The sequence below is a fragment of the Eurosta solidaginis genome, chromosome 1 (assembly GCF_040869045.1).
Source record: "Eurosta solidaginis isolate ZX-2024a chromosome 1, ASM4086904v1, whole genome shotgun sequence".
NCBI classification, from domain to species: Eukaryota; Metazoa; Arthropoda; class Insecta; order Diptera; family Tephritidae; genus Eurosta; species Eurosta solidaginis.
This window is the reverse complement of record NC_090319.1, coordinates 256,859,357-256,876,679: the sequence shown is the minus strand read 5'-3', so window position 1 is coordinate 256,876,679 and position 17,323 is coordinate 256,859,357. Positions and strand designations below refer to the sequence as shown.

General features: G+C 36.6%; 1 protein-coding gene across 2 annotated transcripts in view; it reads left to right on the top strand.

The window, feature by feature from the left end:
- The window catches only part of Burs (Bursicon), a 28,156-nt gene extending 18,307 nt beyond the window's left edge, over positions 1-9,849 (top strand). For both annotated transcript variants that reach the window (XM_067769572.1, XM_067769565.1), the window contains exon 3: positions 9,509-9,849. In XM_067769572.1, the coding sequence (XP_067625673.1) occupies positions 9,509-9,775 (267 nt within the window). In that variant the 3' untranslated portion in view covers positions 9,776-9,849. The remainder of the gene's footprint in view (positions 1-9,508) is intronic.
- The last annotated feature ends 7,474 nt before the right edge of the window (positions 9,850-17,323 follow it).

Here is a 17,323-nt window from a genome sequence, read left to right as displayed (position 1 = left end):
CTCCTAATGATACATATAAAGAGAAATGTCAAGAATATTAAATGATCTAAGAGCTGAAACAAACTAAGTATACATATCCAAATATCGTCTTCCTTAAGCAACTATACAACAGTTACGGTAATAGAAACAACGTTCTTATCGAATCTCGGTAAATTTTTTCGCTTTTTCCTCTTATTTGATATAAAACGTTTTGTGAAGGGAAGGAGAAAAAACACTTAAAAAAAAAAAGCTTTTATTATTGGTTAATAAAATTAACTAAAAAGTAAAAAATAAATTGACTGTAAAGAAACATAACACTTTATAAGTTCATTGTAACGTCTAACGATAATTAGGCTTTTTCGACTGCGACAAAAAAATTCCATATTGTACATAATTATATATTTTTATCATTAAAACTGAACTCTGAGCGGGTTGTGCGCTGGGCTTGGGACCCGCCACGTAAAACCATACCCCAATGAAATATAACAACAAGCCTCGGATAAATACACTCTCTATTGATGACGACCATGGCAAACGTTTGAAGGACAATGAATTGAGTGCATGCACCTGGAACGTCCGCTCCCTGAATGGGATTGGTGCAGATGCCCGGCTGGTTGATGCCCTCGTCAAAGCAAAATCTGACATCAACGCCATCCAAGAAATGCGTTGGACGAAGAAAGAAGATCAAAAATTGTGACATATATAGGAGTGGCCATACGAATAAGCGCAGTTTCGGCGTCGGATTCGTGGTGGGAGAGAGACTTTGTCGCCAAGTTCTGGCGTTCACGCCTGTGGACGAACGTCTCGCCGCTATCCGAATAAAAGCAAAATTTTGTAATGTATCATTCATCTGCGCCCATGCGCCGACAGAGGAGAAAGACGATGAGGTGAAAGACACTTTTTATGAACAATTAGAACGCACATACGAGCGCTGCCCCCGTCACGATATAAAAGTCGTGCTTGGTGACTTTAACGCCAGGGTGGGCAAAGAAGGTGTTTTTGGCCCTACAGTCGGAAAGTTCAGCATACACAATGAAACTTCTCCTAACGGAGTGAGGCTGATTGACTTTGCCGGTGCTCGAAACATGGTCATATCCAGCACAAGGTTCATGCATAAAAAGATTCATCAAGCTACATGGCTGTCTCCTGATCGAAATACTCGCAATCAGATCGATCACATTGTGATAGACGGACGGCACACCTCCAGTGTTTTAGATGTGCGTACGATCCGAGGACCTAATATCGACTCGGACCATTATCTCGTTGCAGCCAAAATACGCACCCGCCTCAACGCGGCTAAAACCAAGGAACGAAAAACACAAGGGTAGCTAGTCGTTGAAAAGCTTCAATCACAACAGACTGCCAATAATTTCGCAACTCGACTCTCACGCCTGCTCTCTGAGAGCACAACTCATCCTGAAGGAATACAGGAGCAGTGGGAGCATATTTCCAAAGCACTTCGTACTGCCGCCGAGGAAAAAATTGGTTACCGGCGACCACGAAAAAACAACTGGTACGATGAAGAACGCCGCGTTGCAACTGAAATGAAAGACGCTGCCCACAGGGCTACGTTAAAAGCGAACGCGACAAGAGTAGTGTGTGAACGCTGTCGTGCGTTGGAAAAGGAAGCGAGACGCCTTTTCAGGAAGAAAAAAGCAGAAGCAGAAAGGCGTTAGTGCGAGAAGCTTGAGCTGCTAGCCACCAGGAATAACGCCCGAAAATTTTACCAAAAAATACGGCGAAAGACGGAAGGTTTTAAGGCCGGGGCAAAATCCTGTAGGAACGAAAACGGCGACTTTATAACTGATGTCCAGAGAGTGCTTAGATTATGGAGGGAACACTTCTCTGTTCTCCTAAATGGAGGCAGCAATTCAGCGCGCAGAGATGAAGGACCCGATCCCGCAATCGATGATGATGGAATATATGTCCCCCCGCCCGATTATGACGAAGTTAGAATAGCAATAAGCAGATTGAAAAACAACAAGGCCGTGGGCGATGATGGATTGCCTGCGGAGGTATTCAAGTACGGCGGCGAGGAGTTGGTAAGGCGCATGCAGCAGCTTCTTAGCAAAATATGGGCGGAAGAGTGCATGCCCGACGGTTGGAATCTAAGTGTTCTTTGCCCAGTCCACAAGAAGGGGGATACTGCAAAATGCACCAACTATCGTGGAATCAGCCTTCTCAATATCGCATATAAGGTCCTTTCAAGTGTATTGTGCGAAAGATTGAAGCTCACCGTGAACCGGCTGATTGGACCTTACCAGTGCGGCTTCAGACCTGGTAAATCTACCATCGACCAGATTTTCACCAATGCGCCAAATCTTGGAAAAAAACCCGTGAAAAAAGAATCGACACACATCAGCACGAAAAGGAGCTGCCTATATGCCGCTATGTCTGAATTTGGTTTCCCCGCAAAACTTATACGGCTGTGCAAAATGACGTTGAGCAACACCATCAGCTCAGTCAGAATTGGGAAGGACCTCTCCGAGCCGTTCGAAACTAAACGAGGTTTCAGACAGAGTGACCCCCTATCGTGCGATTTCTTTAATTTGATGCTGGAGAAAATTATACTAGCTGCAGAATTTAGCCGCACTGGAACAATATACTATAAAAGCGTGCAATTATTGGCATATGCTGATGACATTGATATCATCGGCCAAAACACCCGCGCTGTTAGCTCTGCTTACTCCGAACTGGAAAAAGAAGCAGTAAAGATGGGTTTGATGGTGAATGAGGACAAAACGAAGTACCTGCTGTCATCGAGCAAAGAGTCAGCGCATATGCGCCTTGGCAACTACGCTACTGTTGGCAGCCATAATTTCGAAATAGTAAAAGACTTCGTTTATTTGGGAACTAGCATCAACACTAGCAACAACATCAGCACTGAAATCCAGCGAAGAACCAATCTTGCCAATAAATGCTACTTTGGACTAGGTAGGCAATTGAAAAGTAAAGACCTCTCTCGGCGAACGAAAATCATACTCTACAAGTCACTTATCGTACCTGTCCTGCTATATGGGGCAGAAGCATGGACCATGACAACAGCAGATGAAGCGGCTTTGGGAGTGTTCGAGAGAAAAGTTCTTCGAAAGATTTATGGACCACTGCGCGTTGGCGATGGTGAGTACCGAAGAAGATTTAATGACGAGCTGTACGAGCTATACGCAGACATCAACATAGTCCAGCGAATTAAAACCAAGCGGCTGCGCTGGCTAGGCCATATTATGCGAATGAAAGATGATGCTCCGGCCAAGAAAGTGTTTCTATCGGAACCCGCCTATGGAAGCAGAGGTAGAGGGCGGCCCACACTCCGTTGGAGGGCCAGGTGGAAAACGATTTAAACTCCCTTGGTGTGACTTGGAGCGACTGGCGCGCCTTGTTGGACGGCCATAACCGTTTAGACGGTTAAGCGCCAATTAAGTAAGTAAGTAAGTAACATTAAAACTTTACCCCTAAATTATTAAAATCTTACAGTTTATATCACAGTCCTAATTGTTCTACTAAAAAGCGTGTTAAATTTTGATGGTATAATTAAGAACATTTAGGACCTCCTTTTCTTGCTATCACAATGTAACACGCTTTTATTAGAACAATTGGGACTGTGATATAAACTGTAAGTTTTAATAATTTAGGTGTAAAGTTTTAATGTTAAAAATATATAATTATGTACAATATGGAATTTTTTTGTCGCAGACGAAAAAGCCTAATTATCGTTAAAGTTTATAATGAACTTATAAAGTGTTATATTTCTTTACAGTCAATTTAATTTTTACTTTTTAGTTAATTTTATTAACCAATAATAAAAGCTTATTTTTAAAAAAGTTTTTTTCCTTTAATTTTATTTTTTACTTTTTAGTTCGTTTTATTAACAAGTAATAGAAGCTTGTTCTTAGAAAAGCTTTTTTCTCTCTGCTCTGTTCCTGGCCAAAATCTGTAAAACCAAATCAAGTGCGCAGAAAAGTATGCAACAAAAAGTATGCAACAAAAAGTATGCAACATTTAACGATAACAGCCTAATTTCTACGTTTGTTGCATACACAAAGGAAGATACCTGCGTTCTTGAGGACCTAGGCTTTTATTCCCTTGTGAATACAAATCTTTATCGATAACTGTGTTATCGATTAATTTACCGAATTATCGGAAAGTAATATTGCATTGTCATCGGAGTTATACATGTGTGCAAAATTTCAGCTCAATGGGACACCGGGAAGTGTATCAAATTTAACTTGCAACATTTGATTACAAACAGCAAAGTGAAAGTAAATAAAAGCTTATAAAAAAGTGCGCAGAAAAGTATGCAACAAAAAGTATGCAACATTTAACGATAACAGCCTCATTTCTACGTTTGTTGCATACACAAAGGAAGATACCTGCGTTCTTGAGGACCTAGGCTTTTATTCCCTTGTGAATACAAATCTTTACCGATAACTGTGTTATCGATTAATTTATCGAGTTCTCGGAAAGTAATATTGCATTGTCATCGGATTTATACATGTATGCAAAATTTCAGCTCAATGGGACACCGGGAAGTGTATCCAATTTAACTTGCAAAATTTGATTACAAACAACAAAGTGAAAGTAAATAAAAGCTTATAAAAACAATTAAGGGTGTAATCGAACATTATATACTCAGCGTGAGTTTCAATTGTACAGTTCATTTCAGATAAATTACTTTTATAATCCTACTGAACACAATATATTCCAATAAAAGTAAGGGAGTCTAAATTCGGATGTAACCGAAGTTTGATTTACGCTGCTGTTTATTTTACATATTGTTACGAATATTAGCAACACTAAGGAATACTGCCATCTCTAAGCCGATGCTAAGTAGTGACGTGAATTCACATCAATTATCTTATCTGAAATGCTCCTAAAGGTATGCAATTATAATTGTGGAAGTGTCGCTCACACATACAAGCGCTTGGGGTATGAGAGAAGTTATAAAAATTATACATCTGTAGTTGTAGCTGAGAAATTTATGACTAACTAGTAAGTTCTGGAATTAGGAAAGCCTAGAAATATGCAACGAGGAAATCAGACAGTATAAAAAGGCGACAACAGTAGAGGCGAGAGATCAGTTTCATTTAAGCTATCAGTCAGTTTGATTATTAAGCAAGCTAGTTCAAAAGTATAAGTGTTATTGTGCAGTACTTTAATAAAGGCCATTTTTCCATTATTCAATATTGGAGTTATTTATTCAACAGTTTAGCGATACGAACGTTAGCAGAAGATTGCAAATAAGGGGAATTGCAAACAAATTTGTTACAATATTTATTTACACATCTGCATTTTAAGGAAATATACCCATAACTTGAAGATTTCGATATGTTTCAATGTCATGAACTTTGGTTACATAACGGTAGACCGCAACGGCGTAAACGAATCAAGATAAATATAGACTAGTATATATCAAAATACTGAGGATGAAAAAAGGAATTGATTTAGCCATGTCCGTCCGTAAGTCCGTCTGCATGTGATCACGATAACTTGAAATATCCTTCATACAAAACAATTTTTCGCTAAAGCTGCTTTTTATTGTAGCCTACGGCCTTTTTAAGCATCTTTTGTTATAAAAGTGGGCGTGGTCTTCAACCGATCTTGTTCATTTTTATCAGAAATATATCCTGCTATAAAGAAAGTATATATTCCCACTTTTATTATGGTATGTTGATTTTTTCCGAGTTATGTGGCTGCCGAAACACAGAAAATTGGTTTGTTTAAAAAGGGGCAGTTCCACGCCTATTTCCAAAAATTTTAATACTATCTTACTTTTGGTTATAATTCCATTTAGAAAGTAAAGTTCCATTGATGTCTAGCTCTTTTCCGCAAATGTATAATATTTTATATAAATATTATAGGGAAAATATATGTACCCAATCTTATTATGATCCATTAATTTTTCTTCGAGTTATGGCTCCCGAAACATAGAAAATTGCTTAGTCTTAAAGGGGTAGGTGCCACGACAATTTTCAAAAATTTGATTTTTTGTTCAATTTCTTGATATAAGCCCTGTTTTTTTTACACGCGTATACGTTTACGTTTGCACGTAAAAGACGCTTATCTTCGCTTAGATAATGCTTAGGAGACCCATCTAGCGGCCACTAGCTACAAAACATGTTGTACCGAAAAGTGCAGACACAAACCTCTGGTGGTCATAGTGTATAACATATAGCTGAATCGGTTGCGATGAATAGTGGACACACACCATTTGTTGAGGTGATACATAGAATTAGGGTAGAAGTGAAACATGGACACATATTTCAGCTGCATCTAAGTATAATGCATATTGAAATTTAGGAGTACTGATTTTATGCGCAGCAATTTCAGAAGTGTATATAAATTATAAGGCTCAGCAGTCCATATAAAGTTTAAGTGTAAACGTAGATAGATGTAAAAAAAAAACACAGCTATAATTGAACTTGCGAAAAGGAATGTCATTGATATAAAGCTCTTTTTTGCAAAGATATAGCTTATTTTACTTGCCCACGACCCCTTTAAAAATCTTTTATATAAAAGTGGACGTTGTTCTTAACCGATTTCGTTAATTTTTCTTCGAAGAATTCCTGCTGAAGTTTGCTATGATAGGCTTTACGGTTTTTGATTTATGGTTAATAATATTTGTAAAATTGCGGAGCCACGCTCATTTTCAAAAAGTGTTCCAAATTTTTATCAAGAGTCTCAATAACAGTGTAAATATTGAATTTAAACATTCTAGGTGTATTATTTACTTAATAATCAGGTTCCTTGTGATTTCCAAAATGTTATATATTGTAACGAATTTACTTGCAAATCCTCTTATTTGCAATCCTCTGCTAAGTTCGAATCACTAAACTGTTGAATAAATAACTCCAATATTGAATAATGGAAAAATGGCCTTTATTAAAGTACTTCACAATGACACTTATACTTTGCTACTCGTTGGCTTAATAACCAAACTGATTGATAACTCAAATTGAACTCTACTATTGGCCGCTAGATCGCGTGCTTAATCAATAACTGATTGATTGCTCAACTCAAACTGAATTACTTCTTACTCGCCTGCCCCGCTTTTATAGTTTACGCTGCATACTTCTAGGCTCTTCCATTTCCAGAACTTACCAACTATATTCGTGTGTGTATAGTTCTCATATAGTTTCTACTTGTTTACAATTGTCTACTTTTTAGCGCTTCTCAGATGTACATATGTGAGTTTGTAGTTTACAGTCTCCCGCACACACATAAGCGTATAAATAAATTCATCTGTGTGTGACATCTCATCTCTCGCTGCCTTGTATGTAAATGTTGCTCGTCGGAATGTGTACATATGTGTAGACGCAATTATTGATTCGTTTATGTAGATACATAATGATTGAATTATTGATGTGAATTCACGTCACTGCTTAGCATCGGCCTGGAGATGGCAGCACTCCTTAGTTTTGCTAATATTCGTAACAATATGTTAAAAATAGGCCTAGTTTTACAAAATTTTTATCGATTTTTTATTGTCGCAATGTGGTATACAATAACGCTACTGTATAATTTAGTTACGTACCACAAGGTTGTTGAATTTTTTCTTACCGACTTTGAAAACATATTTTTTAAAGTGGGCGTACCCGCTAACCGATTTTATTAATTTATCGAGGTGTGTCTGTAAAACAAGTTTACAAAGATGTAGATATATTAGCAAGGACCACAGCCATGTCAAATCTTCAACGGCTTTTGATTCACGGCTTGCATAACTTTAAAATTTTCTTCTTATAAAAGTGGGCGGTGCCACGCCCATTTTCTAGGATATTAATACATTTCACGTATCAAGTTTCGTCACTTATCGGCCTTTGGTATTGAGTTATCGCGTTTTTCCTATTTTCGGAAAATTCGATTTTTATTAAAGTGGCTATTGTCGACCGCCGACTCCGTTTATTTTGACAATGCATATATATAATAGTTAGGACAACCTCCATGCTGAGTTTCAATATGATATCTTCAACGAATTTTGATTTACGGCTTAAAAACTTTCAAATTTCTTCTTCAATACGTGGGCAGTGGCACGCCCATTTTCCAAATTTTATATTCTAAGTTATAAGGTCAACCAACGTTTCAAGTTCCAGCACCTTATCTATCTTTGGTATAAATGACCGAATTTTTAAATTTTTCGAATTTTTGATTTATTTTAAAAGTGGGCGTGGTCGCAAACCGCGTTTGTTAATTTTCATAAAGTGAATGTGTAATGACAAGGCCCACGATCGTACCGAATTTCAGCGTTATATCTTCAGCGGCTTAGGATTAACGGCTTAAAAGACTTCCATCTTCTAAATGTAGGCGGTGCCACACCCATTTTCCAAATTTTTTTCAAATTTATATTTTTTGCCATAAGGTCAACTCACATGTATATATATAGGTATAATAAAAATTTCGAAGAAATCATAAAATGGAGAGCCTTAATTCGGTTCGGACTATAATCTTTTTACGGTTTCAAATTAAAACCACATTATTATTTACACTTCAAACTTGTCTAGTTTCAAAATAAAACTTTTCAGATATTAAAACAAAGTTGGCCAGGTTTTAAAAGAAAGCCTAATTTAAATGTATTAAATAACAGGGAAACGAAATAGTAAAGCAAATACTCACCTATTTTCCAGCGAAGTACTTCCAATTGTGAATGCTTCTTTTTTGGTTATGACGAGGTGAATGGTTTTTCTAATACGACTAGGGGACTATGAAAAAACTATAAGAGGCCTTTATTTTGAGAATACTAACTGAAGAGTGACGTAACTCCTTTGTGCGCTTCTCTTCGTCAACTTATTTGCCTTAATATCGTCTATTTCGAACTTCTTTCATTTAAATTTAAAACTTACTCTAGTTTAAATCGTTTTCCGTTATTTTCCTATATCTGAATACTTTGTGGTTTTAATTTGAAAAGTATTTGTATTCATTTGACACCTTTTTGTTCTCATTTGAAACTTATTTGGATTGAGTTAATTTTCTTTCATATTTCCCTGAGCTCTGTTTAAATATAAAGTTTTAACTATTCCAAAAACAAGTTTAAGTATTTGTGTATGTAGTCCTGCACACGGTTTTAAACTTAAATTAAAATTTGTAACCGTATACTATCTATTTTCATGAGAGGTATACAAATTATAATTATATCTTAGAGTACGTTTTGGCACAACACTTTTAGCAAACTATTTTTCAAATATAGCACAGTTCTTCCATTATCTGGCCATTTGCGTCATCGATTCTACCAATTAACTTATTTGACAAATAGTTGAGTTGGTTTGGGTACTTTAAACTCTGATTAGATGGTCCGAATTTTTTAAACTCTGATCAGTTGTTGCGTTGATTTTTTGATAAAAAAAAATGTAAATACAATTATTTGGCGCTAATTTATATCTATGTCGATGTTGCAGCAGATGGTTCTCCATCACCGTCCATGAATGCCTTTACGAACTTAGTAGTACGATTTAGATACATAGTTAACAATTCATTGGTCCCAAAATTTATTACTTAAAGTTGTTCATTGATAACAAATTGATTTTCACTTATTTCCTAGGTGTCCGGTAGTAAAATTTGGCAAATGGAACGTTCATGTATGTGTTGTCAAGAGTCTGGCGAACGTGAAGCTGCTGTCTCACTTTTTTGCCCTAAAGCTAAGCATGGTGAGCGAAAATTCAAGAAAGTCTTAACGAAAGCACCATTGGAGTGTATGTGTAGACCTTGTACAACTGTTGAAGAGTCAGGAATCATACCACAGGAAATTGCTGGATACTCAGATGAGGGCCCATTAAATAACCATTTTCGTCGCATAGCTTTACAGTAAATCAAATTGATTGTGTTCCTCCAGTAATTGAAAAAAGTTTATATACATATAATAATTAAAATCTGTTATTAAGAAACGTCTGAAACCATAATAAAGGATATAAGAAAGTCTTAAGAAATACTTTTTTCACTTACCTTTCATGATTTTTTATATGGCATTTTTGGAATTTTAAGCTACATATATATTGTATTTATTTATGACTAATATTTCTTATGAAGCTCTCAATTTCTTATTAATATGGAAAAAATAAGTCTAATTTCAATTTTACACCAAAGTTCAACGGTATCAAAATTTTTTTAATTGAAATAATAGAGGTATTCTCGCTGTCTAGAAATCATAGACAACGCAGGTAGGGTTCTAAATTTTTTTACTCAAACCCGTGATTCAATTACTAGAGGGCTGTTCTCTAATGACAGCAGAACTTTAACACTCCCAAATTTAAAAATCCGAATGGGGTTGCTTTCACGAAGCAAGAGAAACGGGGAAATAATTCAATCCCCTTCGGCGAAAATTGTAGTAGAAAAGCGCCTTAAGTAGTAATAGTAGTGATATCAATTTATTAAATACCAACAGATTTTGGGGAAATTATTAATTTTATACTAAATATTTCATAAAATTATAAAAAGTTATTGCTTTCGTCATTATTTCTAAATTCGTTTGAAGAACGCCGTATTTCCGTCGTTATTCATAAACGCTCTATCTCAATTTTTTTTTTCAAAAACCTCCCCATTTGAACATAAATTCAATACATTTGACATACGATAAGGCGTTGACTAAAATATGCTGAGAAAGGGTGTTCTTTAAATTAATTCTAATATAGAGAGCTTTTGAAACAAATCCTAAGATGGAGAGTTTTTGAAAAATGGTTGGAGATAGAGCGATTTCGAACTGGCAGCAATATAGGGTGATACTCTGCAGTCGAAATGATTTTTTTTAACTTTTAATTCAGGTTTTGACTTTGACAGAAGAGTTCTGCTTAAGTATGTGCGGTTTTTCTACACCAGGACTGCATTTGCCTATTTATTCTAAATCTTTGAAAGCTTTTTGCCTTTAAGTATTCATGAAATCGTTGCAATATTCGGAAAACTATCGTTTGATACTCTCAGTTCCAAATATTAAAACGATATCATAAATTCTTAAAAAGCGACGACGGGTATCGATAGAAATACTTCCTCGTTCATTGCATGGCATGTTGTTCGTGGCTGTGTTAATTTCTGCGACATCAAGGACAGAACCAAACATTTTCTGGAGAGCGTTTCTCTCGTACACTCCAAGGGCCACCTCATCTGCTCTCGAAGCCGTCAATGACACCGAAACCTACATCAAGCCAGGTAAGATGGTGATTTTTGTTTGTCGAGGGAGAAATTCCCTTTTACATTGCCTACTCAGTCCAAATCAGCACTTGTTGCCAAGAATTTACCACTGTGTTTGATTTCTACACTGACGACATGAGTTCCTGTCTCGAATTTATATTCGCCAACAGTACGTGGTTGCTAAGGCGCGAATGCGCCATTTCTTTCTTGGATTACAGCAAGTACTTTATCTTGTCTTCGTACATCGCAATACAGACTTTTTTGTCTCTTTATCCAGGCCAGGGAAGGCGGAACTTACGGCGATTGAGTTGAGACGAATGATGGGTTCGGACTTGTTGCCAAGAATTTATCACTGTGTTTGAATTCTACACTGACGACATGAGTTCCTGTCTCGAATTTATAGTCACGACGTGATCGATTTGGTTTCGTTATCACCGATCAGGAGACAGTAAAGTTTATTGGTGTATCTTTAGAGCCTGTAGATAAAAATATTCGATATTTCGACTGTGGCGATTGTAAGTGTGCAAATATATTTTCCGGTACAGTAGACTAAATTGTGACCCGGGCTTTAGAATCGCCACTTAAGAATCATTTTCGAGGTTAATGTTCTCTTCAATGCATATGCTGAATTCACCTACCGAATAGAGATGTTAAGCTTAAGACAAGGCATCGAAAATTTCGGCAGATATGGTTTGCAGAATGGAGCGACCATGGCAAGACGGAAGTATTTGCTCGATAGTCGGGGTAGGCATCCTCCACTCTATAAGATCGCTAAATAGAAATAAGCTTTCCATATAGTCATCTAAAGTAACAGATTCAGCATCAAAAGATCTTCCATTCACATTTATGAAGGCGAAGAAATCCAAGACCAAAATCGATTTGTGGGAGGAATGCAACAAACTAAATGGGTTCTGAAGTTATTCGGAAATAGACCCAAAATTATAGAAAAAAATTGTCCTGAAAGCAATGCGGAAGTAATCCACAGAAAACTAAAAAATAATCCCGAAGGGATCCTATAATAGTGCGGTCAGAATCTCAAAACAGTCACGAAGTGATCCTACTATGTTCGTGGAAATAGTCATTGCCGAATTCTGAATTTAAAAAATTTCAGCCCGAAATAAAACTTGACGGTGTCTCAAATGGTCCCAAGCAGCCCCAAATGGCTCTGCCCATATTTCTAAAAGTCCTAATATCTTAACCTCTATGCATTGGTCTAAGTATAATGAATTTCGAGTTAAAGCGATCTAAAACATTTGAATACAATCTGCTAAGAAGTTTCGTAGTTTCATTAGTTTTTATAATTATGTATATGTAGCTTGCATTGTATAAGAAAGCAAAGAAGCCCTAATTTTATTTGGCTTATGCGGTTTACTCAAAATAACAAGACATTTTTGCAGATAACATAATAACCTGCCTTCTCTGATGACATAGCGCCGAAATCGGTTTGTCTCCAAAATAAGAGAGAACGGGAAATTGCTCCAACCATGACGGAACTATACAAGGTGGCAACATGGTGACATACATACATATATAAATACAATTTTTTTTTTTTTTAATATTACTTTATTTGCAATCTGTCATGTTAACATTCAGCAAATGTGATAAATTTTTAAAAGTAGCAGAGTATAAAAGTATATATAAAACATATTTCATTGCAGTATTACTTCAATTAATTTTTTAGTTTTCTTAACAATTATGGCATATATATTTATTTATTTATTTATTCAAGGACGTGAAACCTTTTTAGTCGTTTTGTTTCTTCACTCTCATCTAATAAGCATAATGCAAGGGTATTGCTGTGATCGCTTAGTTTGAGGTTCAAGTATCTATTGGATAGCCTCCGCACTTCTTCTTTGACATAGGGAATTTCAAGGTCACTATGTATGCTTTCGGTTATAATAAACCATGGCGCATTTAGTATCATTCTAAGTGTCTTTTATTGGTATCGCTGTAGAATTTCGATATTGGAATTGGCAGCCATGTCCCACAGCTGTATACCGTATGTCCAGACTGGTTTTAAAATCGCTTTGTATAATCGGATTTTGTTCTCAAGACTTAGTTCAGACTTTGCTCCAAGGAGCCAGTACATTTTGTTTGTCTTTATTTTAAGTTGTTGGCACTTTGCTTTAATATGGTCTTTCCACGTAAGTCTTCGATCTAGGTGCATTCCAAGATATCTTACTGAGTTCTTCTGTGGAATAGGTGTGGCATTTATATATACTTGAGGACAGTTTTCTCTTCTGGTAGTGAAAGTCACATGAACAGATTTGTCGGTATTCACTTTAACATTCAATTTTTTCATCCATGTTTCTATTTTCATCAGCTCGGGCTGAATATGTGATGTAGCATTTGTTGGAGTTTCGCCCAGTGACAATAAAGCTGTGTCATCAGCAAAAGTTGCAATCATAACCTCTTCAGTCATTGGAAAGTCAGAAGTGAATATCGTATAAAGGACAGGTCCCAGCACACTACCTTGAGGCACCCCGGCCTCAATTGAGTGTATTTCGGAACGCTCATTCCTGTGTTTTACATAGAAGCAGCGATCGCTGAAATACGATTTTAGCATTAGATAGAATGGCAAAGGAAAATGTTTTTTTTTTAATTTGCAAAGCAGTCCTGGGTGCCACACCCGATCGAAAGCTTGCTGTATGTCCAAAAATACTCCCGAGTAATATTTTTTGTTTTCTAGTGCATCAGTGATTATACTAACAACTCGGTGGCATTGTTCTATTGTTCCATGTTTATTTCTGAACCCAACCTGGTGCTCAGGTATAATATTGTCTCTGTCAATAACCAGCATCATTCTTCTCAGAAATATTCTTTCAAATATTTTGGAGAATGTCGCCAGCAAACTAATCGGTCGGTATGATTTAATGTCGTTTTCTGGCTTGGGTATCATTATAATTTCCGCACATTTCCATTGGGTTGGAAAGTGATCAAGCCGGAGAATGTGGTTGAATGACATTGTCAAATACTGAATGCATTTTTCAGAAAGCGATTTAATCGTTTTTGCGTCAATTCCATCATATCCAGGTGTTTTTGAGTTGTTCAGTTTTGTTGTCTCTTCTTCTACTTCTAATTGAGATATACGTTTTATTTGTAGATCCATTTGACAGGCGACATCTAAGAAGCCCATAACTTCTTCATTGTCCAAATAGCTGTTTAGTGAGAGCGTTTGGAAGGTCTCTTTCAGGTATTCACTAAATGCTTGAGCTTTTCCTATATCTGTTTTACACCATGAGCCATCAGCTTTCTAATAGGGACATTTCTTTTTGTTGGCCTTTTTAAATATTTCGTTGTTTCCATAAGCAGTGTTCGTTGTTTTTATTAACATTGAGATTTTTGAGAAATTCCGCAACTGTCTTATTTTTATAATGGCTTAAACCTTGCTTTAGTTCTTTGCTGGCTTGATTAAGTTTCTTTTTATCATTTGGTAGTCGTCTTGTCTGCCAAATTTTACGTAATTTGCGCTTTTGTCTAATCATGTCTCTTATCTGAGATGGAGGAAAAGTTTTGTGCTGGGCATGAGACGGATTAGAAAGAGTAGCCTGATATGCAGCTTCATAAATAAGTTGAGTGAATGACTCTATTGCAGTATCTAGATCGAATCCATTTTTAATGGACATATCGGAATGGATACGAGCATCCATGTACTGATGAAAATAGCCAATGTCAGTTTTCAAAGTTACTAATTTTTGCATATTCGTGATCTCAGGTAGTGTATTTACAGTGACAAGAATTGGCGAATGATCCCAGCTCAGATCAAAATTTTCTGCAACAGATAGCATATGTCTCGAAATCCCTTTGTATACAACAAAGTCAAGAAGGTCAGGAATTTTTCTTGGATCAGAGGGCCAGTAGGCGTGCCTGTAGATAAAACAGCCAGGTGATCACTAGTTATACATTTATGCAATTGTTTCCCATTTGGATTAGTGAGTCTTGAGCCCCACCATGGATGCTTGGCATTGAAGTCTCCGCCCACAACGAAGGTTGGCATTAGTTTGTTGAAAAAGTATTGATATTCATCGTGCGTTATGGTAAAACGGGGAGGAAAGTATACTGCGCAAAGCGAAATATTGTAGGAATTGCATGTAATCTTAACACAGGTTGCTTGAAGTTGAGGACTTACTATTTCTTCCTCAATTGTATTTAAGTGTTGACTTAATTATAATAGCTGCTCCCTCATGGGCTTTGCCATCAGGGTGGTTGCTGTTAATGAGATCATATCCTCTTATTCTAAAATAAGATCGCATTGTAAAATGAGTTTCTGAAATAAGCATGGCGTCGATATTGTAAGTGGAAAGAAATATTTCCACTTCACGGATGTGGTTTATTAAACCATTAGCGTTCCAGACTGCAAGCTGTAGGTTTACTTGCATAGCTGGTTCATTAGCATTGGCATCATATTTATCAAGTTGTTTGTCATTTCTAATCGCTTACTGAGAAGTGTTTCAATTTTTTGCAATGTATTGGACTCATTTCGTTGCTCGGAATTACCTTTCAGCGCTTCCGCAAATTTAACATTTCCATTTGCTGCGTTATAATCAGTAAAATTCTGCTGATAAGTTGATCTACCAGCTCTTGTTTGGTATTTTGACTATTGTTTTGATTAAAGCTTTTTTGTTGAACTAATTTTTGGTAGATATTGCAGCCTTTGTAATTAGCTGGATGGCTTTGAAGGCAGTTAGCACAATTTGCAGGTAAGTCCTTACTTTTAGAACATTGAGTACTGGGATGGTCAAGCCCGCATCTAACACAATTGAATGGCTTTGTACAGTAAGTCTTTGTGTGCCCAAATTGTTGACATCGGTGACATTGCACCATATCATTCGATTTTCTTGGCGGCTCCATAGCTTTATTAATGTGCTTCAATTAATAAATTGTTTTGTTGTTAGGATTTGGTTCAATATTGTCACGGATATTAGCATCACTAAGTTATCCCATCACTAAGGCGATCTAAGGCCACGATAAGCAGTATTTACGTCAATAATCAGATCATGTATACAAATATATAAGGCAGCCGAAATAAGTCACACACAGATGCATTTACTTATACGCCTATGTATGCGCGAAAGACTGTAAACTACAAACATTCACATCAATAATTCAGTCATTATGTATCTACATAAACGAATAAATAATTGCATCTATCTGAGTTGTCACAAGAGAGAGCAATAATTTGTGCACGTAGTTGTGGCTGGCGATTTTGTAGCCGAAAATAACTAGTAAGTTCTGGAAATCGAAGAGCCTAGAAGTATGCAGCGTAAACTATAAAAGCGGGGCAGGCGAGTAAGAAGTAATTCAGTTTGATTTGAGTTGTCAAGCAGTTGCAATTAAGACGATATCTAGCGAGCAATAGCAGTATTATTTTGAATAGTAGAGTTTCATTGAGCTATCAATCAGTGTGGTTATTAAGCAAGCTATTCGTTGCACAGTTTGAGTGTTATTGTGAAGTACTTTAATAAAGGCCATTTTTCCATTATTCAATATTGGAGTTATTTATTCAACAGTTTAGTGATTCGAACTTAGCAGAGGATTGCAAATAAGAGGATTTGCAGAGAAAATCGTTACAATATCAACAAATTGGTAAAGGTAGCTTGGTATGGTGACTACGAATATTGACAATATTCCTTACTTTGTGTCCAAGTAGTTCTAGCGCAGTTTTTATATCGCTGACATCAGTTGAGTGGTGTACATTTTTAATAACAACTCTATAAGCTCTTTCTTGTTTGAGCTGATACGTGTGAAAGATTATATATTAGTTTTCATATGTTTAACTAGAGTTCTATAAGAATCCACATTTTTTATCATAATTCTTACTTCCCCTCCCCTTGCTGCTTTGTAGTTGTAATCCGTATGAGGAATAACAGAGTTAAACATTTCAATCATTTTTTTTATATCACTAACGTTAGGCACAAATATAGGCGGTGGTTTTATGACTGCCTCTCTCTGAGAGGTTGTTTCTTCAATTTCAATTTCATTTTCGTCTTGGTTGTTGTTCCCGTCAGCGAACACAGCAAACCTGTTTGAATTTGATGACGCAGTTACACTTTCGTTTTGTTGTTGAAAAATTTTTTTTCTTAGCACTTCAGGTGAAGAGAGATTACTTCTTTTAGCTGGCTGGGAATGTGTTGTCACAGTCTGCCATTCTATTTGGTTCACTTAACTTACATCCATTGTACTCATAGTCGATTTACTGCAAGGTGCATTGAGGGGTCACCCACAATTACCCCTC